We start from the raw sequence: 27,158 nt of genomic DNA, 5'->3' as shown, positions 1-27,158 counted from the left end.
GCTTAAGGTGCTGGTTGGTCGCAAAAGCTTTCAGATGGAAGAGCAGGGAAGTCTGGCTTGTTGATTTCTAGGATGCTTCCAGACAGAAGGCTCCAGCACTACCTCACAGAAGGCATTGTGCAGTAATGCTGTCCTTTTTTTCTTTAATGGAATTTTTTGTGATAAGAAAAGAAGGCTGAACAAGCAGTGGGAAAACACAGTAGGGGTATGAGTGGGAGGCATTGTCGTGTGGATGCCTTGTAAAATTCTGCAAACGGAGCAGGGTGATGGTGCTATAAAAAAAACTAATCTAGAAGCACCCCTAGTCTCTGTTCCTTCTCCCTTCCTGAGGCTAAAATGTCCTGCCACATAAAGCTTAGAGCTCTAGCCTGCTGTGGTGAAGTGGAAGCAACCTGAGTCTGGTAGTACTGTGTTTGCATTCAATCTGGGTCAGATTGAATGCCAACACATTCCCTGTGCATAGGAAACTGGCATATCACAGAGAAGGATTCTCGCCTAGCCTTCTCAATGACATGTTAGCTTTCTGTATGCAGCATTAAAAGAAGAAGAAGAGGGAAGCACTCAGTCCTGTAAGTCGCCATGTGCAGTCTCGTTTGCCATCTCATGTGCTGTTTCTGAGGACCAGGCCTCCCTCTTTTACTGAATTGTTTTCTAAAGATCTCTGCCTAGAAACCTCATGCCATACTGTTGGGCTTTGAGCTCAAGTTGAGTAGTAGATGTCGTAGTGGTGGTAAAGGCTTTTGGAAGGTGGGAAGCAAGCTTCTCCCTTATTCAGTGCCATCCTCCATGGCTGCTTCTATTAAATTGAGATGTAAGCAATACAAAAGCCCGGTTCAGTGTTTGTCTGAACATGTGAGGGGCTAAGGTAGGTGGACGGAGCAGTACATACTGTTCCTGTCCCCTATTTCTCTATGCGTGTTGGCCCCACCCACCTCAGTTCAGACCTTGTCATGTTGAATCGGCAAGGTCTGAATAGAAGCTCCACTCGTGTTTGCTTGAATGCAAGTAGAACTCCCTATGCATTTGTGGATAAATGCCTTATGAGGGTTCCTGGTCATGCAGTAAGTTCTACTTCTGTTCCAGTGAATGCGAGCAGAGCTCCTGTCAAGTCCTTGCCAATTCAATACAGCAAAATCTGAACTGAAGTGGGCGGGACCAGCACACCTGGAGATGTTGGAAGCAGGATCAGTGTGCATGGCCCCATCCCTCCACCCACTTTAAGCCCTCACATCTTCAGGTGAATGCATGAACAGGGCTGAAGTCTTTCATAAATATGAAATTCTAGAAGAGTAGCCTGATTAAAGATACAAATATTCTGTGGCACATCATCATCATCATCATCATCTTATTTCTTACCCACCTCTCCATTTGATCGAGGCCGGGTTATGCTGAGAACTGAATGCTTTTAGGTTGTGCCGAGAAATGAACGCTTTCGAGTTTTGGAAGTGGGATGGCTTTCTGGATACTACACATGCCTTCTGTCTCCTGCACTTCTGTGATATTAAGCTCCATCACAATGGGGGTTAACATGCTCCTTACCTTCACTTCTCCGCCCGTGTTTTCGTTCCTCAGTTATTTCCTCTTTTCAAAAGAGGAAGTACACAATAAGCATGAGGCCCATTGAGTCCGCTGTTCTAATGGTGCTGCTTCTTTGGCACATAGCAGGAGAGCAGCAATTCCAAGTTTAAAAAAACATTGGACTTAATGAGGGGTTTTTTGTTGCACAAGGAAGGCCAGAAGGGACGGAAAGCAGACGACGTCATGTGAGGGACCTGAGCAAACTCCGTGAGTGTCCAGTAACGAGCATGCAATAAAACGCTCGTCAGAAGAAGCTTATGATGGTTTTCCAGATTCTTATAGTATTTGGGAAAGTGGATAGGACTGCCAAAAAACTATGAGCCTGCCCAATTACTGAGATCTTCCAAAGAAGCCCATCTTTCTGTTCCACCAACTTCTAATGTGTGAACGGTGTGTGTGAGAAAGAGCATTTCCAGAGGCTGTACCTAGAGTTTGGAACTCCCTAAGAAAGGAGATTTCTCTAGACTAGCCCTCTCATTGATGGCTTTTTTTATTTAAACAGGTGTTAATATAGTTCTTTTCTTTTTCTGTAACTCAGTGTTTTAACCTGTATTCTGATTTAATGATGTTTTAACTGGCTGCTATTTGTATTTGTTCTTGCCTGAGTTTAGATGGTCTTATGCTACTTATTTGTTTTCTTTTAAAATGGTATCTTGTGGATTTTATTGTTTAGATGGTTTAGGCATTTTTTTTTATGGAGAGGCAGCAGATAATTGTAACAAACAAATAAATAAACTGTTCTAAAGCACTTTGCATTGTGATTTAGATTATAGTAGTGCTTCTGGTATTGTACATTGTGATCAAAAGTTATTTATCCTACTTCGTCTCTAGCACAGGGCCGGCCCTACTATAAGGCAGCTGCCCTCAAGTGGGTGATTTTCAGTGCCATTAAAGGGAATCAGATGATTTTATATGTTAACTGGGGAGGAAGGTGCATGTGTGTGCAGATACTTTTAGATTTTCTCCTTCTGCAATAAACCATTTACAGTGCAGTCCTCTATATACCTGCTCAGAAGTAAGCCCCATTGAGTTTAATGGAGCTTACTCACAGGTAAGTGGTTATAGGATTGCAACGTTAGCAACTAAGAAATATATTGTAGTACTTTTTTGCCTTTTTATGACTCCTTTACTTAGAGTATCGGACACAACTAGTAACAGTTGTGGTTGTGATTTTGGAAAGTCCAGCTAGAACTGGACATTTTAACCTGCTCATTGTACTTACTCTCTTCCAGCCTGTATTCTTAATGTTTAAATAGTGTTTCCTCTTTCAGGGATGGAAGACAGAGAACAGTGTGATTACCAGCTTCATCTTGTAATACTTGGAGCCAACAACTTGCCCATGATAAAACCAGATGGCCTACTGAACTCATTTGTTAAAGGGTATGGTTGACAGAATGATTACTTTAAATTTAGATTTATTTCATTATTAGAGGTTGTGTTTTTTTTAAATCGCTTTAGTAAAAAATGTCATGATTCTGGTTCATACCCCTGACTGGGATCCAAAAGATTGTAAGGAGGCGGTGGGGCAGGGGTGGGGGAGCGTATATATTGTGGAGCTTCCTTCAAAAGCAATGCTCATACCTTTTATTATTATTATTATTATTAATATTTATTTATAAAGCACCATCAATTTTCATGGCGCTGTACAAAATAAAACAAAACAAGACAATCTGCCGTATGGCTTACAATCCAAGAAGCCATTCCCCAAAGTCAAAAGAACTCTAATAAATGGTAGGTCTCTTTAGTTTTTGTGAACCGCCCAGGGAGCTTCGGCTGTTGGGCAGTATAAAAATGCAAATAATAATAATAATACAACAGGAAACTCTATTGTATTCATCAAGTTGCTTGCTTGTGCCTAACATGGGTCTTTGAACCCAGGACTTAGTATGCAAGATAAATGTTAAAAGATTTCAAGAGGTAGATCTTAAGATATTAAGACTGAGCAGCATAACTATGTACTAAACAAGCCCATAGTGAAGCACTTTTTAATTCCATTCATTTCTATGGGAGTTAAGCATCTGCTATTGAAATGCTCACTTTTGCACATTGTGAGTGAAACAAGAAGGTGGCTTTGCTGCGCTCAGAATACTTCTATGCATCACGAAGTGAGCCCAAGCCCGGTCCAACTCAGCGTCACGTGGGGATGATTTTCTGATGTGTAAAAGATCTTAAGATGCAGTGACAATATGGTGGTTTGGTTAGGCTTATAGCTGACTTGGGAATGCTGGAAAGACTTAGGGGAGGAAAAATATACAAACGAGATAAAAATGTCATGTGCAGCACTGCCTTCTCACCAAACAGGCCTGTTAGTGAAGATAGATAATAATCAAGGCCTAAATCTTCAGGGAGGTAGTTGCTGTAAATGGTGCAAAATGTAGCCACCCACATCCTGCAAAGAGTTGCTAGGAACATGCAACTTCAGCATTGTTGAATCTGACTTTGGCCAGGAAGTTCATAACAAATTGGACCCTAGATGTGGTCAGTCATCAGCCTGGATCTGTAACTATGGGTGCTTTCAGATACCCTCCCCCAAACCCAGAATGTTACAAGTGGGGACATGGTCTTCCATTTATAGCCTTCCCATTTATAACCTTCTCACCACTTCTTACTACAAAATATCTGTTAAAGGAGGGAACGAGAGAACAGCTGCACAATACCTTTTGACTAGTAGTGCTAAGAGCCCTCCATCTGGAAGCACTCCAATATAACATGGAATAGTAAGGAGTACTGCACTGACACCTGCATGCATGATGGCCCAGAGAGAAATCCAGACCATAGTAGCGATGCTCAAGATACGACTGTGTTGTTCTTTGTGCCTGTCATGGCTGTGTGATTGGCCAAAGTGCAATTGGCTCCATCACTGCATTCCCATGTCAGGAAGACCCTGCACCTTTTGAAAATCTGCTTGTCCTATCAGGTCAAGAGATGGAGCCATTGCCATTGGTGGGAGGAGATGGGAGGATACTCTTAATTGAATGGGGTTACAGAACATTACCTCTAAGTGCAGGTCTCTTGCACTAGGGAAATGCACAACGTACTTCTTTGTTGTATTTGTGCAGTCTCCCTTCAATATGTATGTGTGTGTATGACAAGTCTTATTGTAAAAAAAATGGCAGAAATGAAGGAAATCTTATAAAACTCTTGTAAGTAATTCAAGAAGATTAACTATATTAGTCTGTTGCAGGGGAAAGGGCATCGTCTTTTGATGCTTTAACAATTAATGAACTTAGGCACGAATCTTTGCAGGCTAGAGCCTGCTTCATCTGATGCTTCATTTGTTCATCTATGAAAGCTTAAGTCTTAATAGATAACTCCATCTTCAAGGTACCCTTAAATACTGTCTTTTCTGTGAAATAAGGGCACAGTTCAATCTTTGTTGAAATATTTAAATCCCCATTACTTTCAAAGGGGCACATTTAACTCCCCCATTGATACCAAGGAGATTCAACATGCGTAAGTTTAGGTGGTTTGTGACCTAACCTTTTTCTCTGAATGGTTTTTAATTTTCTCTTTTGGAAGCTGCCTTTCCATCCTGGGCCAGCGTGACTTAAAACAAAGGACTCCTGTGATGAAGAAACAAGCCCAGCCACAATGGAGGCACTTGTTTGTTTTTAACAGGGTTACCATATCTCAGCTGCATCAATCTTGTTTGGATTTAACCATCTGGGATCAAGCACCCATTGGTTTGCGTGATCAGTTCTTGGGTGGAGCAAGACTTGGAAAACGTAAGTTATTAAAGAATTGAAAGACATATGTAGAGCAATAGTGCTATATAACACATAACAGCATAATGCACAATGTTGAATTGGGAGTTTTTAAGAGAACAGAGTGAGAGTCACGAATTCTCTAGTTCAAAGCTCACCTTAGCTATGAATTCACTGGTTTCGAATCCTCTTTTCCATCCATAACTAGGGATAATACCACTGGCCTACAGTACAAAGCTGTTGTAAGGATTACTAAAGTAATGAATATGGAACTATATTTCTGTTATAGTAAAAAGGCTTTTACTTTGCAGAACTGATTGCCTAAGGCAGGAGTAGGGAATTTGCAACCTCTATTTGGCCTGCTGCCCAATTTTATGTGGCCCATGGCATCCCCTCCCATTGATTGTGGGGAAAAGGGGTTGAGGCTGTAGTGAGAGTTGTGATTATCTTAACCCAGACTGGCCTAATTTGCACATTAAACCATGGTTTGGGTTGTTGTAATGTATGAACATGGTCGTGCTAATAAAACATGGTTTGTTAACCACAAACCACCCAGAAAGAGAACTCATCTTTAATGTAAATAGATCTCTGATTCTTAAGCTTCCCTAGTGGGCCTCCCAAAGTTATCCATGCAGATACTTTAATCCTCTGGAATCTCCACTCAACCAAGCACAGAGAGAGATGTTATATGTGCAGGCCTTGCTTCATATGCTACTCTCTTGCTCTATGGCTACAGCTGGACGACTTTATGTAAGGGACTTTTCAATGTATGAATGGGAGCATATTGTATTTTTAAAAGGAAGCTTCAGGGAATACAAATGGCTACCCTATTGGTCCCTGAGACAGCCAATCAGCATAAACATTAGCAGTGGTCTCCTGGTCCAGCCAGGTTACTTACTAGGAGAACAATTCTAACCTCCCCAGTAACCTTCTGCGTCTCCCTAGAGAGGCCTACCCCACACATTGAGAACCACTGACCTAGTTGCTACTTGTTGAAATAACCCTTATTCCCTATTCTGGCTCTCCTCATTACATCCTTTTCTTTGGCAAACAATCAAAGGGACAAAGGAATACTGACATGTCATTAGCAATACTAATTGGAATTGCTCGCAGCTTGCTTTGTATCCTGCTATGTACTCTCTGTAGTGATCCATTCTTTCCCCTCTGCCAAAGACCCATCTAATTAAAAACAGGTCAAAGACTGAGGCTTTACAACTGTACCAATTAACTGCTCCAAATCCAGTTCAACTACCAAAGATCATCATTTAGTAAACTGTTTGCACAGAATCTGAGGTGACAGATGCAAACCAGGAAATTAAGATATATCTGTATCTTCCTTGGATGACAGTATGTATAAAGCTATGTAGAGTGCAGGAGAAATCCTTGACTATTGTATACTCAAGATTGGTTCACACACTTAAGTTAGTCAGTGTTCTCCTGAGTGAGTGTCCCCTCCTCTGCTTCCACCTTGCTCCACCACACAAAGATAATCCTCAATCAGGTACACGCAGGAAGCAGCCCTGAATCTGTTCATTTCAGCATCTTTTTATCCCATGTTTTGAAGTTCTATTTGTACTAGAAAGATATGGTTATATATACTCATTTCATGTCAATAAAAAGTAGCTACAAATGTTATTAGTACTCAGAGCTTGTGGCCCCATAATTCAGCATTGCTATGGTCACAACTTGTAGTTTCAAAGAACAGTTGTGAAACTCCTATTGTGAAAGGATAGCTTTTCTTGAGAAGTCATGTTTTAAACATGTTCACACTCTGAAAACAATTTCCTTTGCCATGTAGAAATGTCTGTTCTTTTAAAAGTGATGATGTTGTGGAAATTAGAGCTTCTTTACATCTCAGTTTGCATGTCAGCATTAAAGATAAGCAAAGAAACAGATAGTTTTGTCAGCTGAGATATCTGTTTTGCAAACATGATGCTGTGAATTGAAAGACACTCTAGACGTAAGGAGCCTCCATCTAATACTTTGTTAAATTGCAATTAAGGATGGAATTACATTGTAGAAGTCATGAGGTCTTGGGTTTTTCAAAGGAAATGAGAGAGCAGCTGAATGGATAAAGTCAAGATGGGTAACTCTCCCTTTTTATGTTTGCAGAAACATCAACTGGCACTGTGGATGCAACCCCACAAGCATGTCTTCAGTGGGAAAAGATGCTCAACAGCCCAAATACGTGGACAGACATAACACTTACACTGTATCCAAATGCTTCTGCATTTAAGTTCTGAACAATCATGTTCAGAACATCTCTCACTTTAACAGAAGAGGGAAAGTTAGTTGTAGCATGCTCAGACAAGTATGGAAGACCAGTTATTTTAATCCAAAAACAATAAAAGCCATGAAGAACAATCCAGCTTTCTTGAACTTTGTATAGGTGTCAGAAACTTCACAATGTGAAACTGTGTATCTAATGTTTTCACGCAGAAGTGTTTAACTGCAAATCTTATAAATCACCAATTTCTCTGAGAAACTGGTTTGGTATCCCAGCCAGGTCAGCTGCAAAGATTTCCAACTACACATCAAGAATAGTGTGGGAATTCAATGATGCTGGTTTTGAAAAAATAGTCCACCTGGATAGATTTCACTGCAAACTCCACAGACTAGGCCCAACAGCAGACTAACCCATGCAACAATTGTCTCAATAAGATTGTCAGATGCTTCCATGTAAGGAATGACGTTTTCCTACCCCCCCGCCACCAAAGCATTCCAGCCAGTCTAGTGAAAATGCAGAGTGGAAGGAGCAGGGAAAGGACTTTCGCCACTCCGCAGGCTCTGCATTGGATTCCCATATGTTTCCACACATGTTCTAGTTTAACACTCTCTCTGAGGTAGAAGAACATGTTATTTACTTCAACTCCCCTGTTACTCTAAAAAAAAATTCTCAGAGGAAACCCCCCACATAACTTCAAAAACATATTGCCTTGCAGATTTTTTAATTTATTTGTGGGTAAATTGCACAAACACAAATTCCACAATACTGTATCAGGATACAAAGGTTCAAACTTGAGTACAAAGCAGCATAGGAAGAGCTAACAACATACTGTACTCTGACATTCTAGCAGATTTCCAAAGCCTGAGATGGGATTATTTTTTGGGGTGAAGGTTCACATGGGCATGATGGAAGAGGAAATCCATAGACAATCTCTTCAACAGAGAAAATAAAAAGCTGACAAAATCCCTTCATGGTTGGAGTCTGAAACTATATCATTTTTTAAAAAATTAGAAAATTTGTTAGAAAAAAATAGGTATAGTGAAATTGTATATACTGAATCATAGGAATGTATCACAATTTTCTTTGAAGTAAAAAAAAAATCTTTACAAATGTGTTCTAGATCACAATCAGTTTCCTACACTGCCTCACCCCAGAGACTAGGAGATTTTCTTTACAGGTTATCCTTTTCCATATTAAGTTTGAAAGTAGTAACAAAATATACAAAGCAAAAAACTTTTATCCTCCCTTTTCAAACTAGAATTATATTTTGTCACTTATATCTTTAACATAGGTATATATAAATACTACACTACAGCTGATTGGTTAAGCTGGAGTACCACACTTCAATAACATTGAAGGCCAACAATATCCCTGACTATATCTTATGCAAGAAGGCATCCAAGTGTGCCTGTGACGCAGTTCTTCTGAGTGATCACTGTGGGAAGTTCTCCAATTCAACAGTGCAATTAAAAAGTTTCCTCAGACTTACACTTAAGAGGAGGTTTCTATGACACTGTTAGGACATTTCTGCAGGAGTAACAAGTGGGAAAGGGGAAGAGAAGTTGACAACTTGGGAGATCTTTACAACCTTGAATTACATGTGGTGTTTAAAAGCAAGGAACATGGCACAACATACTAATAGTGGGCTCTCCCCCCGCCAGAATATCTGCCACAATAGAGATATCTATACTCAAGCAGCAGCATACTATCAACATATGGAGGGTGGGGGGACGGCAATTTTCAGAAGCCTTTTGGCACTAGAATATGACCAAATATTACTAAGATTTGACTGTGGCAGCTATCCTTATACAGTCAATAGGTAGCAACTGATAGTGTGAGGGTTTGGGGACTTTTTTTTTTTTTTGGTATGACCGCTCAGTGACCCTTCAGGAAGAAAAGTCAGCATTCAAAATCTGCCTTTCCCAGAGTCTTATGTTGGTGCATTTACATAGCCTCAAACTCATCAATTCTCTGCTTGGTGTTGCCTTGTCGGATCTGCCTCAGTGTCTTGTACTTGTCACGTCCTTGCCGCATGTTTTCTGTGTGGATGAGGTCGTTTTGGGTCTTCTTGTTCTCATCTCTGGCCTGTGCTAGTTCATCAGTGAGCGTCTACAATATTTGAACACAATGTTATAGAGGGGTACAAAAACCTAAGTGTGGGCAATAACATACAAAACCTTAATAGGAGAAAACCCATTATATGCAGAAGCTAAAGAGGAACCAGGAAGCTCACATGGTATCCTGGGAATTCTCAGCTTTCATATAAAAACTGAGGATGAGTTTTGTAGCCCCCCCCCCGCTTATATAGCTCAAGAAATGTAGTAAGGTTCTGTTTGACCACTGCATGACCCTTGGGCTCTATTCTCCTACTGCTCTTGTTCCATGAATCCCAGCTCTCTTTCTCCCACCTATGACATTACACACCATTGCAAAGATTTCTACATACTCTCCTCCAAAGAGATGGGCTTGGCAATCAGTGATAATTTTTTTAAAAAAATTCTCTGAGTCACAAAGTTTTGTCTGTTGGCATCTGCTGCTTCCTCTCTAGATTTTCCTCTTACTCACATGATATTAACCCTTAAGTATCAGACTCCTCAGGTGCTCAGTTTTAGGAAAGGGAGGGGCATCAGGCACCCTAACCATCCCTCCATCTCTTTGCCTAGTAGTCAAATAGCAAATTCTAATGTGTCCAGAGTAGCTAGTACATTACAAGCTCCTTACTCTCTGGAGGGGCTAGGTCAGGCAGCCATTGCCAGCAGTGGTTACCAGATTAATCTTACCTTCAGCTGCCTTTGCACACGCTCATTCTTTTCTGCTTCAGTAATACGCTTCTCTTCATTACGATCATCCAATATGCCTTCGCTTGAAAATTCTGCACTGTAGCCAGAAGACTCTGTTCCTTCATCTTGAAAGTTATCATGGACATGATAGTTCACTGGCTCATACACAGGTGGGGGAGGAGGAGGTGGAGCAGTCATCACCATGTGTAGCTCCTCTTTTGTTTTTACAAGATCATCTTGGGCTTCTTTAGCCTATAAAGATGGAACAAGGAAGCAAATTTCTACAGTGTCCTTTAATTAAGATCCCAGTATAACTGCTTCAAAACTGTAGCCCCCAGGGATGCCTTGAGCCCACCACTGTATTCCAGTAATCCTGATACAGATCACTCTTTACTCTTATGTTTCCTCCAGGGTTTCTTTAAATGAGGTATTATTATTATTACATTTATATACCACCCCATAGCTGAAGCTCTCTGGGCAGTTTACAAAAGGTATGGTTAAAGTATGAAATTCTCTACCACAAGGTGTAGTGATAGACACCAACTTATCCAGCTTTAAATGGGGATTAGACATTCATAAGGCTATGAATGGCTACTAGTCATGATGGCTACATGCTACTTCCAGTAACAAAGGAATTATGCTTCTCAATACCAGTTGCTGAGAAATATGAATGAAAGGGTGCTAAATTATGCTCATGTCCTGCTTGTGGGCTTAACATATGCAATTGGGTGGCCATTGTGGGGACCGAACTCTAGACTAGATAAGTTTTATGGTCTGAACTAGCATGGTTCTTATGTTCTTATGGCTGCAAGAGTAGCAAAAACGTTTTTGTGCCATTCATATTCACAGATTAATGGTACTGAAATAAACTATTCAATTGTGCAGTCTAAAACTGCTGAACACATGAAGAAGGTAGGACAAAGTGGTATAGACCTCTAAAGAAATGTCACACTTACCCTGTGCTGCCACTCTTCCACCTCATTCTCTTTGCGTTTCCTTGCCTCTTCCAGAAGTGCAATCCTAGCTGTGTATTCTGCAAGCTCTGTGGCCTTGTTTAACAGAGAGAAAAGACTTAACATAATCTAGACAAGATGGAAGTACTTCTGGTCTGTAAATTGGTTGATTTAGGAATAGGGAAAAAGGCTGTTTTGGATGGGATTAGTGTAAGCAAACTGGAAAGCATCCGCCACAGGTCTACAGGGAGAGAACTTTACTCAAGATACTGGAAAATATAACTTTATTTTCAATAATAAAATAAAGTTTTATTTTCCAGCATATTGAGATTTATTATTTATTTACTGCATTTCTATACCGCCCAATAGCTGAAGCTCTCTGGGCGGTTCATAAATATGCATTCTTTCTCTGTAGATCTCTTTGGATGAGCTTATGCTCCCCTTAAAACAGGTTTGCAATCTGGGGTTGATTCTGGATCTTTGTGCTACACTTAAGATTTTTGGGTGGTAGCAGTAGTCAGGAATGCTTCTGATCCACATTGATGGGTGGACCTGTGCCACCTGTTCTTAGAGGGGGGAAAATAGATCTGGCCTTGGATACACATGGCCTAGTTACTTCAAGGTTTGGCTATTGTAGTGCACTCTTACATGTGACTTTCCTTAGGAAAGCATTCAGAAACTTAGATAGCATAAAATACTGCCACGATGTTGTTGATCAGAGCCAGCTTTAGCAAGGATGTTACTTCACTCCTGTAACATCTTTACTTGCTGATGGTTCGTTTCCAGATACAACGTAGGGTGCTGGTTATGGCCTTAAAAACCTAAAGTGTTTATGGCCAGGACAGCATAAAGATGGCCTTCTCCAATACAATCCTGCCAGTCAGCTGAAGAGGGCCTTGTTACAGAGAAAACAACTGGTGGTAACAAGGGAGAGGGGGCTTCTCTGTGGAAGCACCCAGATTTTGGAATTCCCTACTGTGCAAGAACTGCAGTGTCCAGTCTCTATACGATTTTTCTTAGGCAAGCATTTGCCTGGTTGTATTGTATTTCCCCTCTACTGTGCTTTAGTTTTAATGTCTTGTCATAACTTTAATGTTTTTAAAATTATTTTTAAATACTCTAAGTTGCCTTCTGCAATTTATTGAGAGTGAAAAGGCAGGATACAAATTCTATAAAACACACACACAGCTTGATTGTTTTTTTCATTCTAAGACCCTCAAAAATACAGACTCATATAATCCCCTATGAATCAGCTCCAAACCACTGTAGAATTTGCATTGGCTTGGCCAATAACTTCACTCTGTCCCACAATGTAGCACTCGGGCAAACTTGTTTGCTAGGATTTATATTCTCCCCCCCCCCCCCAATGTCATACCAGCTGCTCCTGGCTCTTCATCTGGTCAGCAGCTTGCCTCTCCAGTTCTTCCTTGGCTTGCAGAGCACTCAAACGCTCATTCTCTAGGCGCTCGGCTTCTTCCTGAGCCCTTCTCCTTTCATCCTCCAGTTGTCTGGCTTTTTGGATTTGGTCTGTGAGCTCTGGAAAGAGACACATCCACATATGATTAAAATATCAGCTTTTTGTAAAATGCCAGTTTTAAAAAGATATTACACCAACTCAGTGTCTTCTGCCTACACAGGACACAAAGGATCTTCCTTTCTGAATGCTGTCACTTGTCTTATATGCAAAATAATCTTAGTTGAAACTAAATAGTTACGGTTTTGTATTATGCCATTTACAGGAATGCAGGAATGTTATGGATTTTAAAGTATCAGAATGGTGTAGGTTAAAGGGAGGACAAGGGGATGTTATGAACCTTGATTTCATAATTTTATTCACAGATGCCTGGGAGTGTAAAGGAAGCCGGGGGAGGGGGACTGATTCAGATTTGATTGCTGGCCAGCTGGGGAAGCTGAACAACCATTGTAGCTGAAAATTCTTTATTTTAGCTAAAGTTAAAGCTTCACATCAGTTAAACTGTCACCATGTGGGGCAGACATTTTTGGAACTGTACAACAGTAATGCTAAATACTGGACCTCATATGTTGGGTTTTCAATACAACTTCCCTATGGTTATGGATTATCTATTATCTGTTTATAATTGCTGTGATTATGGACTAGAATAGGAAGTACGCCTTTAAATATGGCTTGATTAATGAAGTGCCTTTTTGATAAACAAGGGTATTTAGATGTTACTTTTTGAGAAACTGCTTATCTTACTCTTTCTGCTATTGGAGTAAGTAGTAGTGATGCCAACAGCCTTTTAGAGGGAAGTGTGTAAATGGGTTATAATTGATTCACAGACTATAACTCAGAGGAAGTTGCTATTAAACCCCCATCTATTAAAGTGGGTCTACTGTGCTTTGTGAGGGACATGTTTTTCTGTCTGCACATGTCCATCAACCAGGAAATGTCATGGGATGGTGATGTTTAAGGTAAGACTTGTAAACATAATGCTATGCTGGATGTCTAAGCAAGTCTGAGGAAAAGAAAGGTAGAAACATAAACTTAGACTTTAGTTGAGTGCTGAATGAATGCAAATAGTACCTTTTTCTGCTTTCTGTGTCTTCAGTTCATACTCCTGCAGTCTCACCATCAGCTCTTCTTTCTCCCTTAACATCTGCTCCTTCTCCTTCTCAATTGTCTCTCTCTTCTTCTTTTCATTTTCTAACTGTTGTCTGCAAGTATATAAAAATGAATTTGTTTTAGAACCTTGGAGACTATACATCTGCCTACTCTACACAACTATGTCTACACTGGAGTGAAAAGCCTCTTTTGTGATTTTCTACAATAACTGGGACAGGAGGATATTGAAAGTATGGCAGCCAACACTCCCGTTAATTCAGCAGTGCTGCATATGGTGCCAGTGGCAGCAGTTCTAATCATTCAGGCAGGCAGGCAACAATTAGACACCACAAACGTTCATATTAAGAATCCAGAAATAAATGGAAAAGGATGTGCACAGGTCACAATTAGGCAACTCAGCCTTTCGCCACGTTACATCCACTGTAGATACAATTTCTGTTAGCCCCACCATGAATATCCACAGCACTGTAAGGATATCTCCATCCATACTGAAGAATAGTCAGACTCAAACTGCTTTGAGGTAGACAGCACCTATGTAATAAAATATATGCTGCATGAGGAATGACAATACTGTTGATGAGTGTGATTTACCTAACTAGTAAGGGCAAGACCTGGTAAAGGAAGACGAAGGTATTGACTTATGGACATGAGGGCCCTGGTTTTGTTTGAATTAGTTGACATTTACCTCATCACAGTAGTTAAGATTTCTTAATGCGTCTCTGGAGCATTTGGGTATGACCACTCTAGGATACTGTTGTAAACCATTTATTCTTTTGAATAGTTACTTATCACTTTATGTCAGCTCCTCCCAACTCATGTAGTGAGTAAACAGTGGCAGCTCCCAGAGTTGTCCCAATTCCTAAATTTGCTTTGGTGGCATTTTATCCTGACCACCGATCTCTACCTGTTCCACCTTTAGTTAAATGACAGACTAAGTCCAGCCACTTTCTCCATTCAAGGGAGCCATATACTTCCTACTCCTCCCGCCTTCATCATACCTTTCTAGCTGTTTTTGCTGCTTCTCTTCACGGGCCTGGGCTTTCATCTGTTGGACCTCAATGGTGTCAGGTTTCCTGCGGCGCATGTACAGCTCATGATTTCCCATACACAGCTGCAGAATCCTCTTGTTAATTCTTAGACGGGGAGCATAAAAAACAAAGTCCTGGCAAAAAGTGGTATGAAAAGAACAAGTAGGTTAAAAACATTATACGTGTGGGGCTTCACTTAAGTAGTCTCATCTCCCACTGCAGAATGGGCATAGTGGGCTGTTTGTATAATCTATGATGCATAGTGGTTAGCAGCCCATCATGGCTTAGCATTACACGTAAACCTAACCATTGTAAAGCACACTACAAGGTAAAAGCAAACATACATAAAAGATATTATGCTCTTCTCTTGGCTAAAGCTGATTTTGGAAATAGTCTGTTGCAAGTTCCCATTTTAAAAAAAACATTCCAAATTTGCATTGGACAGTGGGATGAAAGCTATGCCCAAGATTCACAAATATTTGTATGCAATAAAAATAACATGATAAACAACTTATGGGAAGATGAGGAAGAAGGAAGCATTCTGGATTTCAATGATTCAGTGTCAACTACCAATCAGATTTATTTCTTGGAAATAAAAGCATTCAATATTATCCAACTATCAAAAGTACACAGTTCGGAGGGACAGGCAGGTTCACTCAACAAGACCTGCCTCTGAGCTATTCCCAGTCTCTCCAATGCCCTTGCGAAGGTCACATTCTGAATGCATTTCCACATCAACTCTTACCTCTCTCCCTTCTCATCAGCAAATGGAACAAAGGTCCCGTGGGATGGAGGCTTGGATTAAGCCCACTCCCCCACATTACATATTTTTTTTAATATTTAAAACTCTGCACCAATCACTGAAGAGGTTTCATACACTCAAATGGAACAGCTTCAGAGATAAAACAGCAATGTGCAAATACAAATTATTTAGAACAGCTGGCCTGTGGAGTAAGTTATTTAGAAGTCTTGGGAGAAAATATTTCCTTCAGCTACAGAAAACAGTACATTCGGTGGGTTGTTGCTCAGAAGCGTTAATGAGGGGTTGCCCTCGTGGTTCCTGAGGAACATTGGATAAGGTCACAAAGGATATGGTCCTGTTGAGAGAACACACTAAGCCATGGTTATGCCACTAACCCTTCTGCAGCAAATGCTTAGTGAACAAGTTAAACTGTGGTTATGTGGCCACCGTGGCTAGGAATGGTTCACACAACATGCAAAGCCTTAAAATACATAACTACCGTGGCTTAGTGTGTCAACTGAACAGGGTCTATTTTGGAGGTATTTTGGAGAAAACACTGAAGAGAGACAAACATGTATTAACAGGTAAGAACTGGAAGGGCTTAAACAATCACAATAAGTTAGGGTTCTTCCAGAAACTAAATGCCCCTGCTTCAAGGACTTTTGGTTAGTGGTTTGTTTAATGTGATGTGCAAACATGCATCTCTAGCTTGCCTCTCCCCCTACAAGCCAGAAGGATAACTCAACAACAAACTGTGGGTTATTTCTCTTCCTTGTTGGGAGAGAGGCAAGCCAGAGGTCTGGGTTCACATGTCACTCTAAACAAAGTCCAGAACAAAGGTCCATGGATTGTTTAGCTGCTCCTGTTTAGACTGGGAGGGATTGGGCAACCTGTAGGAGCATGAGATGTGCAAACCAGACCACTGTCAATATAGCCAATATTGTTTTTCATTCCACAGTATACAATGAAGGGTCTAATAACCAGGATACTGAAGTAGTGGTTGTTTGCTAACACATTTGGCAATTCACAACTGAGTTGTTAGTATCAAAGTAAAGTTTTCAATTTAGCAAGAAATGCTCATCAGTTATACTCACTGGTGCTTTCTTGTCAATTGGTTTTATAACAAACTTCTTGTCATTGAAAGAGATGTTTCTGATCTCGCTCCATGGAAAACCAATCTTAGGGGTTAATCTGGGAACACAAAGTTATGCATATGTTTTAAATAAAAAACATTGATGCTGCATGAAGTCTTAATTATGACTATGTTAAAGCTAAATTGTTCCAGTTTACAGCAGAATTGGGCAGACAATAGATCAGGATCTACTGATAGAGCTCTGGATGACTTGCAGTAGATGGGCAAATATTTCTGGTGCCAATTGTTTAACAATATCAAAAGCAAAAAAGTGCCTTTTCCTTTATTAGGCTGCTGAAAGAAAGAAAGATTAAGGAAAACCAAGCTCAGTTCTGGTACTGGAAACAAATTCCTGGGCTAGACATGAGCTCAGAGAGGCACCTTGTTCCTGAATTCTATATGAATATCCAGATGCTGCATCTTGGGGGTTCTAGCAAAATACACAGTAGATCCTGAAGTCTGCCCATTCCTGAACTGTACTGAATTAGACCTGGTTCTCTCAGTCACTGAGGCTTAATGAAGTAATGGTGTCTGTTTTAAGGCACAGCGCATGCTGGTCACCATTTGCCTTATTACTTGCCTGAGGGTGGCTTGTTGCACCATCTGAACCCAGGCAGTGTGGCTTTTTGGATGGAAAACAATGGGCTGTTGTTGAGTTTTTGAGAGTGGTTTGCCCCTCCAACAAGCCATGCTGCTTGGGTTCAGAAAACATGACAAGCTGCACCCGGCATGTGTTGTAGCTTGTTTAAGCCATGATGATTGTGCGAACTGGGCCTGTCGGATCTTCTCTGGGGTATAAAAACAATTCTCAGTCACTTATGGTGCAACCTTATGAATTTTTAGAAAGAAGAAATTCCTACAGCTCCCAGCATTCCCCAGCCTGCCATGGTGGCTGGGAAATGCTGGGAGTTGTAGGAAGTTCTAAACATACATAGGATTACATTCTTATTCAATTTCCTGACTTTAAGACTTTGAGATTGAGACATATTTATATCCTGTTCTTCCTCTTGAAAACTCAAAATGGTTTATATGGGAGTCCTAGTGGTTGCTCGTCCAAGTACTGATCAACTCTGCTTCAACAATGCTAAAGCACCAGGTGCATCCAGACCACTCACTGGTGCTTGAATGTATTCGTTTTTCTTTCTTGGGTTCCTAAGTGCTCAACTCTCTTACACTTTCTGTCCTCCTGATACTATTGGGTAGAAACAAGCCACAGAATTTCTCCTCTGGAGACGTAATTGTCCTTTGTCCATCATTCCTATGCAGCTTTTATTCATGTTAAAAAATTATACGCATTGGTTTATAAGCTTAATTTGGAATTAAATCTGATCCATAAGGGAATCCCTCTCTCGCTCTCACTGTTTATCCCCAGAGTATCTCTTGTGTGGAAAGTATAATTTACTAAATTATAACTGTGACATTAGAGCTTAATAGCCCACAGTCCACCCCTTTAAAATACTGTCACAGCAATTAGGTGTCTGAGGGCAAGAATTTATTCTCATTGTGAAAAGCAGAGGCCCTGCTATATGTATTAATTTTTGTGAACCACCCAGAGAGCTTTGGCTTTGGGGTAGTATAGAAATGTAACAAAGGAATCAACCACAGGTGTGGTTTGCCCTATTCCATTCTGCAGTTCTTCTCCCTGTACGTTCCGGCACTAATTCATTTAAGAAACAAGAGATCTAACAATACAAATAAAGGGAGATGGGGGAATCCATGAACTTCATGTTATGAAAATTAAGAATTATTAGATGTGCCAGTGTTTACATTGCTGTGCATATTCACCTCCCCGATTCTCCTTCAGAGGCAAAGGTTCCTTTCGGCAGGCTTATACAGCTTGTAAAACCAGTTTGCGTGACTGTGGCTACACAAAGAGGCCTGTCAGTCAAGAAACTAGAAGTAGTTTCACTCATGCAATACCTAGGGTGACATTCCTTGTTTTCTGGGTGATGGCACACAATAGCATTGCAGAGAAAAAAACATGCTTGCTCTCTGGTCTCAATACAATTTCGATTAAAAGCAATTATCAAGGCCTAGCCTATGCTCTTTTCAGTCCATGAAGACCACTTGTACGGTAATGTGGCTTATAGCTCCAACCCCCCCTTGCTTTATCGTCACCTTAGACAAATGATAAAGCAAAGTTGACAAATAATTTGCTGCATTTCAAGCATGCTCCTTACTTCAGATTCCTCCAAACTGTTACCCGTCAGCTCTTGATCCTACACCTGTTCCCTGTACTACACAAACATGTATGTAAACAGGAACAGTTTCTTTTTATATTTTCTTCTCATTACATTTCATCTCTCTCACTTCCTGTTTACCAGCCTGCTTTTTACCCACCTCTCTCCCATAATTGAGATCCCACAGCTACTTATTCAAAAGGATCAATTGCAAATCTGTGAACACCAGAAGACTCAACCTAATTAGCTTCCAGGTTAACCCCAACTTTGCCAGCTAAGAACATGTGCACACAAATGGCTCACAGCCTGAAGACCGCCACTGTGGAAAGTGATTTAAAGCCATTTCCATAAGCTGAGCATATTGTATAAGCCACCTCTAACTCCTACCTTCTGTGGAAGAATTGAGTGAGCAAGGAAAATGTTTCAGTGGCCCAGATTACTACGGGTTAAAAAAGCCATGGTGGGTCCTGGGCACCATTTGCTTAATCACCCACCTGGCAGCATGTTTTGTTGGATGGGGAAACATCCCTCAAATAACCCAACAACAGCCCATGGTTTATTTTAGGGTTGCGTCCCACCCACCCATTCAACAAGCCATGCTATCCAGCTTTGGATGACATGACAAGCTATGCCCGGAGAAGTGATTAGGCAAATGATGCCCGACACACACAGTGGCTTGTTTAACCCATGGTGACTATGCAAACTAGGACATTCTGGCATACTCCATTTGAACCCACCATACCTGGAAAGGCAGGGATGGACTAACTGGTTATCTTGACCACTTGGATATACTGCATATAAAGCCCCTAGTCTACTTCATCCTTTGGCTCAGACTCCGAACCCAGGCTCTGCCTGGCCTTCCGGATTCCCCTCTGCCTCAAAAGATATATTTGGTAAACATCTGTCAGGGAGATCATTAATCCTGCTTTTGCCCAGTTTTTTTTGGCACTGAAGATAGACTTGACAGCCTCTGTAGTTTCTTCCAGCCCTATCATTAGTATCTGATATATAGTTTGCCTTCTGCACCATATAAGGATCCTTCCATTTGACCTCTGCCTGCCCTTCTGAAGAAACATGCTGGTATGTAAACGTAAGGGGAAAAATAGGTCAGTTTGAAGATAGGCAAAGGCAAGTCACTTTGGTACCATGTGCATCTCAGCACAACTGCATTTAGCACTTGTTCTGAAAGGCAAGGTGACTTGCTTCGATAAGATTGCTATAAAATACAGAGCACAGATAGTGAGAATACTTTGGCACCAGTGCCAATTCTTCAACTTCACAAAAGAATAACTTACTTGTCATCCTTCTCATAAATGTTCAGTCCAAGTGCATCTACTCCCAGCCAGAGATCTGTCCCTTTCTTATTCTTGATTTCAAAGTAATTTATTCCATACATCTCCAGGTCCTGAGCAATCTTCAGGTATTCCAGCATGGCATTCTCTCTGTTTGGCATGAAGGAATCATACATAGGAAATGTTATGAAAGTTTTGAAGCAGTGGGAAAATAAAGACACCCATTAGAATAGCAAAAATGGATTAACGGAAACCATGAACAGGATTCACTATTATAGTTATTTTCTTGTCCAATTTTGCCAAACCTCAGGCTAAAGTCTTTGTCCCCCTGTACTTTCAAGATCATTTCAACAACCCAAGACTATCATGTTGTGTTTCACCCATACAATGTGCACAGCACTAGAATTTCTGTGTGTATCTATCAGCTGTCAATTCTGTATAATGAATGCCGAGAAGGTAAAAGCTTAGACCAAGAGATATTTTAAGAACCTGTTGAAGTTCGTGGCTACTGCTTAGCTCCCATTTAAGAGTTGGGTATAGAATGGGAATGTCAAATGTCATGGGTCCTAGAATGCTAAAAACCCTACTTAAAAAAAATCTTAATAAAAAACAAAATAAGCATATTAAGGGAGATAGAACTCACTTGAGCATTCCGCCATGTTCAGCATGCCAGACCTGAATCCGTTCTTCCCACTGTTCTCTAGATAGCTTATGTTGGTCCATAACTCTAACATACAAAGAAAAGATATTTGATGAGGTTTATAGTTCTAGGAAGGTTCATTTGTAATATTTAAAGGTTGTGTTAGTTTAGTTTGTGAGTTACAAAAAAATCATTGTAAAGCTTTAGATAAGGAAGCTTGCCTACAAAGTTTAGTTTACATCAGAAAGATATCCATCACATTCTTTGCTGTTTATGTTAAAGGAAAGTATGAATTGTTGCCCAACACCAAAGGATTATTCCAGAGGGCCTGCACATATACACATGGCCCCATTAATTTTGCACTAAAAAAAGTTCCGGACTCCGCAGACTACAATCCCATCTGGGCAACTAGATTGTATTAGGCAGCTCTAAGCAGTAATGCAAAATTGCATAGGATGTTCTGCACCTCTTATTGTGAAATCAGGAAATTTTATTCAAAGATAAGTGGTAGGGAGCGGCAAGAGAAACACAGAGGTTATTAATGTTTCAGGGAATGAAAAGAAAAGGTCTCTATTATACAAGAATGATTGCCCAGGAAGTGGTTTTACTCCCACAGAAATATTCCTGTGTCTTTGTGTCCACCTGTTTCTTGAAAATGCCAAATGATACCACTTAGGAGGGAGGGAAAGATGAGGGGATCCCGAAAGAGAGACTGCCAAAAATCCTCGTTTCAATTTTAAAAAAAAGAATGGCAGGTTTCTTGACTTATGGTTGCAAAGAAATGCAAAACCCAAGCATAAAGACTCTCCAATTGATTAAGTATCAAAGTTCATGATTTCTTAAGGCAGCTCATGATTCTGTGGCACTGAAACTATAATTGGACTCAGTAATGAGAGGCCTATCCAACTGAGAAGTCTCAGCTAACCCTTTTCAACATCCAACAGGAATTGTTTGCAAAACATCTCAAATCCCCTTCAATTCCACTATATTTATTTGCTAGTTAATAGCTTCATTTCTGGTCTCCATCAGTTAAGTGGTCTCCAAAACATTTTAATAATAGTTGCTTCTAGTGTCATGTCTCAAGTTCTGCCAAATCACAAAAAGAACTACAACATATTTACTATTTTTCTATTTCAGAATGTTGGCTTCATTTGAACTTTAAAAAGCAAACACCATAAACAAAGCAAGTTATCTGCAGCACTTAATTATTTACTTGCTCACGACTTAATTACCAGTGGTGAGCAAGTAGCAAATCCTGCTTTAAATCTTTACAAGTCCAGTATTAAAGGAAGATCCCAGGGACGTGACTTCTCTAGATATACTTTCAGCAGATGTTCTCACCGTTGAGGGACCAGACGTTCAGAACTGAGGTATCCAAGCTTGTGTAATTCTTTATTATAGTCACCAAATTTGGCTTGCACAGCATAAGACCCAAGGAGGACTGCAGTTTCAGGTGGGCAGTAGATCTCATCACTAAGGATTCCTTCCTTCACTTGCAGGAAGAACAGCTTTTGTGTGATGTCCTGGATAAGCTCCTCAGAAACATCCTCAGGGAAAAACTTGGCACGGAATTTGAACTGCAGAGGATTCTCTTTCTTGACCTCTTGAGCAGAAACCTAAAATGGAGAAAAGACCAGCAAAGAATGAGCAGCTTGTTAAGCACAGTGGAATTTATTTTACAAACAAGTTATTTTCTATCATAAGATTTGCACAGACTCAATCCAGAGATTCTAACCATGGGCCCTCTCCAGTTTTGAAGGGTGGAGTTCTCCATTTGTATGCAATTTTCATACAGACATATAAATCAAGAACTCCATTTAGACATGGAAAATTATCCTGTCCAAAAAACACACTTTCATATAATTGGCTCTACCTGTTTGCTTTTCCTTCTTTAACTTTTTAAACATTTTGACTATTAACGTTTCGGAATACAACCTTCAAAGTTAGACCCATGGTCTGTCAACAGCAGATACTTTCAAGTATGGTTCACCTGACAAGGTGACCATAAGGCTTTCTATTTTAACGAGCCGGTTTTGCTCCTTACCTTCTTGCCTTGTACTACATTCTGGGTGCTCTTTCTGAACAGGGCTCTTCATTTATTTAAGTCAAATGGCAGGATGATATATAGCAATTGTCCAGGTGCTTATATGAAGAAATGCTGCATACACACTTCCAACCACCTTTAACCCTCTATACATAGAAAACTGACTGTACCAATTTGGTACTGGGGTCAAATGTGCTCCTAAAAGCTATACAATTAAAATACCTTTTGGAAGTTAATAAGCATTTATTTATTTAAATTATTTCTTGGCCACTTTCAGGACAGAAGCCCTGTCCTGAAAGTGGCTTACAGCAATACAATACATAAAAACAGTTAAAATATTAAAAGCGCTAAAAACAATAAACACAATAAAACAGCAATAAAGACAATAAAAGCCAACAATAAAACCAGCAACTGCAATCGTATCAAGAGAAGACCAAGATAAAAATATATTATTTTCTGATATTGCTATATGTTTATGCACTGAAGACGGCCACCGTCCTTTCTTTGGTATATAACAAGTGTCAAATCTGCTGTTCTCACATCTATGTTTGTGCAAAAGGACCAATGGCAGGCTCCCCACTCCCCATTCTCTTTTCAATGTGCCACCCAGAGTCAGTTTTTTAGTGGCACACTGGTGAAAACATTGATTATAATTCATCTCGAACCCTGGAATACAGTGTTAGTTTATCAGCCACTGTCTGGCCAAGTTTTCGAGTTGCTGGGGCACACTTATAAATGCTAGTATTATTATCATATGATATTTTGGAATCGCAACAGAGCCAGAAGGCTATTACATACTATGGGCCCCAAATACTGTTTTATTTGGGACCTTCCATTGAAAAGATATTTATTGTTCATCAATTGTAGTATTTTTTATGATATGAAGCAAGGTGGTAGAGTCTTGCAGCTTGAGCCAAAATGACCCCCACAATTTGGAGGAGCAAGTTTTGCATAAAATTATAGCCATGAGGAAAAAATATTTTACTGGATCACAGAAAGGTCCTAACTTAATTGGAGAAAATGTTTTTTATGCAGGTTTGTAAAGAGGTTTTGTAAACCTGTAGGATACTAATGACGCTTGATAGTTTGTAGTGACGTTAAGGAATGATTAATTTGTCTATTGTGAAAATTAAAAAAAACACCCACCCAGTATTTTCTCTAACCCTTTACACTCCTTTCCCACGTGAAATGAACAGAACAAGTTTTGAGCTAAGCACTTGCAGACATGACAAGTAACCTTAAATAGGATGGGGGTCACTTTGACCCCAAGCACCTTATATGGATGGCTTATTCTGGTCATTCGAATAGGGACAGAATTGATCCTAACAGCCATAAGACTAAACATATTACTTTTAAAAATTAAACTAAGGAGCAGGGGCCCTGAAATACCAAATGGCAATTCACAACTCATCATATTTATCTGGAAGATGGAATTGTAGAAGATTAACACAATTCATAACATTTCCTTTCCAGTGCTGCTGTGATGTGTTTGTCCCCACCTGTTGATAGAGGATTAAGTGGTGCAGGGCCAGTTTTCAAGTTCATCCGTATTCCTAATATACATCAATATTATCTATAGCTCACAATGAATGTTCACAAGGAGGCAGGAGAAAAGCACATTTCCCTCAGACAATTCTCGAAAGGATAGTGCTCTATGAAACAACGAATCAGCTAAGGAGAGGCCTATAGTAATATAGCTTCATATAATTTTTCACCACAGCACCAACCATAACAGCCATCATAAGCTGGGAAGCTGATAGTTAGAGCTAAGTGCACACAGAGGCTTATTTTATTTTAAAAGCTGAAATCTTTAGAACAAGCAATATGTCTAGACTAGTTGCCACACCATTATTCTTCTATGAAAACAGCTCATTCTAGGCAGCCTGGCAACTAGTCCTGCAAAGTCTTTAGAAGATTAAGAAGTGTATACTGAGAGGTTCTGCTAACTGAAAGAAACACAATAGCCAGCTATTTGGAATAGGCAGAGACATGCTGGGACTAGACTATGAAACAGTTCAGATTGTCAGTCTTCATGCAGAGAAATTAAGCAAGAACTCCGTTTGCCAGGCCATTAGTCACTAGAGTGTTGAAATGTTTTTTTTTAATTGTACTTTTCTTTGTTTGTTTTTTGGAATGAGGGTTTCATATTGAGTTGTTTAACCTGTGAAAGTCACACAGCAATTATTGGGAGCACTGGATGGAGCACCTGGTATAGTGGCTCCACAGTATCAGCCAGGCACAACTTGGGAGTGCTGATTTCAACACATGAATCCTTCAATGGCTTCTTGTCCTACATGTTGCATTGCACACTAATATGGACCAAGTGCACTCTTTTAACAAGGGTATCTGGGCGTCGTATTTAGATAGTAAGGGCATGCAGAGACGCAGGTGAGGTGGCTGATGCACAACTAGGGTTCTCTTCTTGCCAGGCCCCAAACCTAAACTTCAACCTAAGGAAGTATTAAACTCTAATAGAGCTGGCTTTTGGAGGTAAAGAATAACGTACCTGGGAGAAGCTGGCATTTGGAGTATGTCCTGTTTTTATTGGATTCAGTAGCTGGCCAATATTTAAAGATATACTTTTCAATTTGAAATATTATTTCCTGTTGCAAACATTTAGGATGGGTGTGGATACACATAGTTCCTGGGTGTGCACACAGAGATTCTTGTTTAACACTCTTAAGGATTAAGGTTAACCTCAAATTTCATTTACCTTTTTGTCAAGCTTCAGCCAGGTTGGGAATCCTTTATTATCCACGTACTGAAGACCAAAGTACCACACTTCACGCAATCCTATAGTCTTAACCACCTGGAAGAGGAGGAAAATATCATGGATCAAATAGCTACAACACTTTCTAAGATTCTTCCTAAAATTGACTTTTTAAACAATTGCTTGCCTGAAAATGTTGATCACCACTTCGCCCACACAAAAGAAGATGTGGGCTTCAAGGCCTTCTAGAAGGCAACTTTGGTTGAAATATTCTAGACAGGTTTAAGTGGACAAAAAAATGAAGGATAAGGGAGAAAATGGCAAATATTTTTTTTGTTTGTTTTTGTGAATGCAAGTGATAAAAGGAAAAGCTGCCTTGACATAATGAGTGTGCAATATGGGCATCAAAGAGATAAGTCCATTTGCAATTCTTTGAAAATAAAAACCAACTCTCTAATTAGGCTCAGGGTTCAAAGGCAACAGTGAGAAGCAAGACTCTTGCCCAGAGAACACTCAGCTAGGACCTGTGTCTTCAATCTACGAGCTTGCTTTAAAAAGAAAAAACATACAAGGTTGTTTGAAAGCTTTAATAATAGCTTTCTGTAATTAATTCCAATATTAGTAGCTCAGAGTAACAACTAGTAGATCTAAAACTGGTGAGAGCCAGCGTGCTGCAGTGACTAAAACGTTGGACTGGGAGTCGGGAGATCCGGGTTCTAGTCCTCATTCAGCCATGGAAACCCACTGGGTGACTTTGGGCCAGTCACAGACTGTCAGCCCAACCTACCTCACAGGGTTATTGTTGTGCAATTAAAATGGAGAAGAGAAGGATTATGTACGCTGCCTTAGGTTCCTTGGAGGAAAAAAGGCGGAATATAAATGCAATAAATAAATGTTCTTCTGCTCAAGCAATCTCACAGACCTTTGGGGAAGCGGAATGCAGCACTAAAGAAATAGCAGCATCTGCTTTGTTGAAACTTTTTTTTTATTAATACATTTCTATACAATCATAAAATAGGAGAAATAATTAAAAGTAGTATAACATTACCTAACATAGCCTTTGCTTGTGGTCCAGACCTCAAAAATTAGATTTATAAGAAGTTGTTTAATAGGCATTACCTCTACAGTGATTTCCTCTGAAAACATAAGCTGCCCTTAAAGCCCATGAGCACATTTATGGCATTTCTCCTAATTAACACTCTATAGGGACTGTCACCTTCAGGAGCACTAGATTATTAGTGGCAGCTAATTTAATCAGTAACTAATTTAATGTCAACAACTAATTGGGAACAAAACGAGAATCGATGGAAGAACATACAGAAAGATAAAAAAATGGATGCCCTATTTAAAGGGAAGACAGCATTTTTGTAGCTTAAAATACATCAAAGAGAAGGAAGAGTTGTTTGTCCTTTCAGAATTAAGTAAAACCTCACAATTCAAGGGAAATGCTACTTTAATTTGTTCAATGAAATAATTCAGACACAAAAAATATTTTATACTAAGCCTCAAAAAACAAAACAAAAACTTGTCTTTGAAAACAAACCCAAGAGGTAGTTCAAGTAAT

The 27,158-nt window shown here is 40.0% G+C and overlaps 2 protein-coding genes across 3 annotated transcripts in view; one reads left to right on the top strand and one right to left on the bottom strand.

Annotated features, from left to right (window-relative positions):
• SYTL3 (synaptotagmin like 3) overlaps window positions 1-7,646 on the top strand; it is a 41,380-nt gene extending 33,734 nt beyond the window's left edge. For both annotated transcript variants that reach the window (XM_063125679.1, XM_063125680.1), the window contains 3 exons: window positions 2,850-2,958; window positions 5,098-5,303; window positions 7,395-7,646. In XM_063125679.1, the coding sequence (XP_062981749.1) occupies window positions 2,850-2,958; window positions 5,098-5,303; window positions 7,395-7,525 (446 nt within the window). In that variant the 3' untranslated portion in view covers window positions 7,526-7,646. The remainder of the gene's footprint in view (window positions 1-2,849; window positions 2,959-5,097; window positions 5,304-7,394) is intronic.
• Window positions 7,647-8,213: 567 nt separating this feature from the next.
• EZR (ezrin) overlaps window positions 8,214-27,158 on the bottom strand; it is a 41,869-nt gene continuing 22,924 nt past the window's right edge. Inside the window, exons 4-14 of the mRNA XM_063124493.1 lie at window positions 25,598-25,693; window positions 22,182-22,456; window positions 20,844-20,927; window positions 20,204-20,350; window positions 16,691-16,787; window positions 14,825-14,988; window positions 13,788-13,918; window positions 12,618-12,778; window positions 11,246-11,338; window positions 10,290-10,541; window positions 8,214-9,618 (exon numbers count right to left, since the gene is read on the bottom strand). Of these exons, the coding sequence (XP_062980563.1) occupies window positions 9,454-9,618; window positions 10,290-10,541; window positions 11,246-11,338; window positions 12,618-12,778; window positions 13,788-13,918; window positions 14,825-14,988; window positions 16,691-16,787; window positions 20,204-20,350; window positions 20,844-20,927; window positions 22,182-22,456; window positions 25,598-25,693 (1,665 nt within the window). The 3' untranslated portion in view covers window positions 8,214-9,453. The remainder of the gene's footprint in view (window positions 9,619-10,289; window positions 10,542-11,245; window positions 11,339-12,617; window positions 12,779-13,787; window positions 13,919-14,824; window positions 14,989-16,690; window positions 16,788-20,203; window positions 20,351-20,843; window positions 20,928-22,181; window positions 22,457-25,597; window positions 25,694-27,158) is intronic.

The sequence above is a fragment of the Elgaria multicarinata genome, chromosome 4 (assembly GCF_023053635.1).
Source record: "Elgaria multicarinata webbii isolate HBS135686 ecotype San Diego chromosome 4, rElgMul1.1.pri, whole genome shotgun sequence".
Lineage (NCBI taxonomy): Eukaryota > Metazoa > Chordata > Lepidosauria > Squamata > Anguidae > Elgaria > Elgaria multicarinata.
The sequence above is the reverse complement of the archived record's forward strand: the minus strand, read 5'-3'. Positions and strand labels throughout refer to the sequence as shown.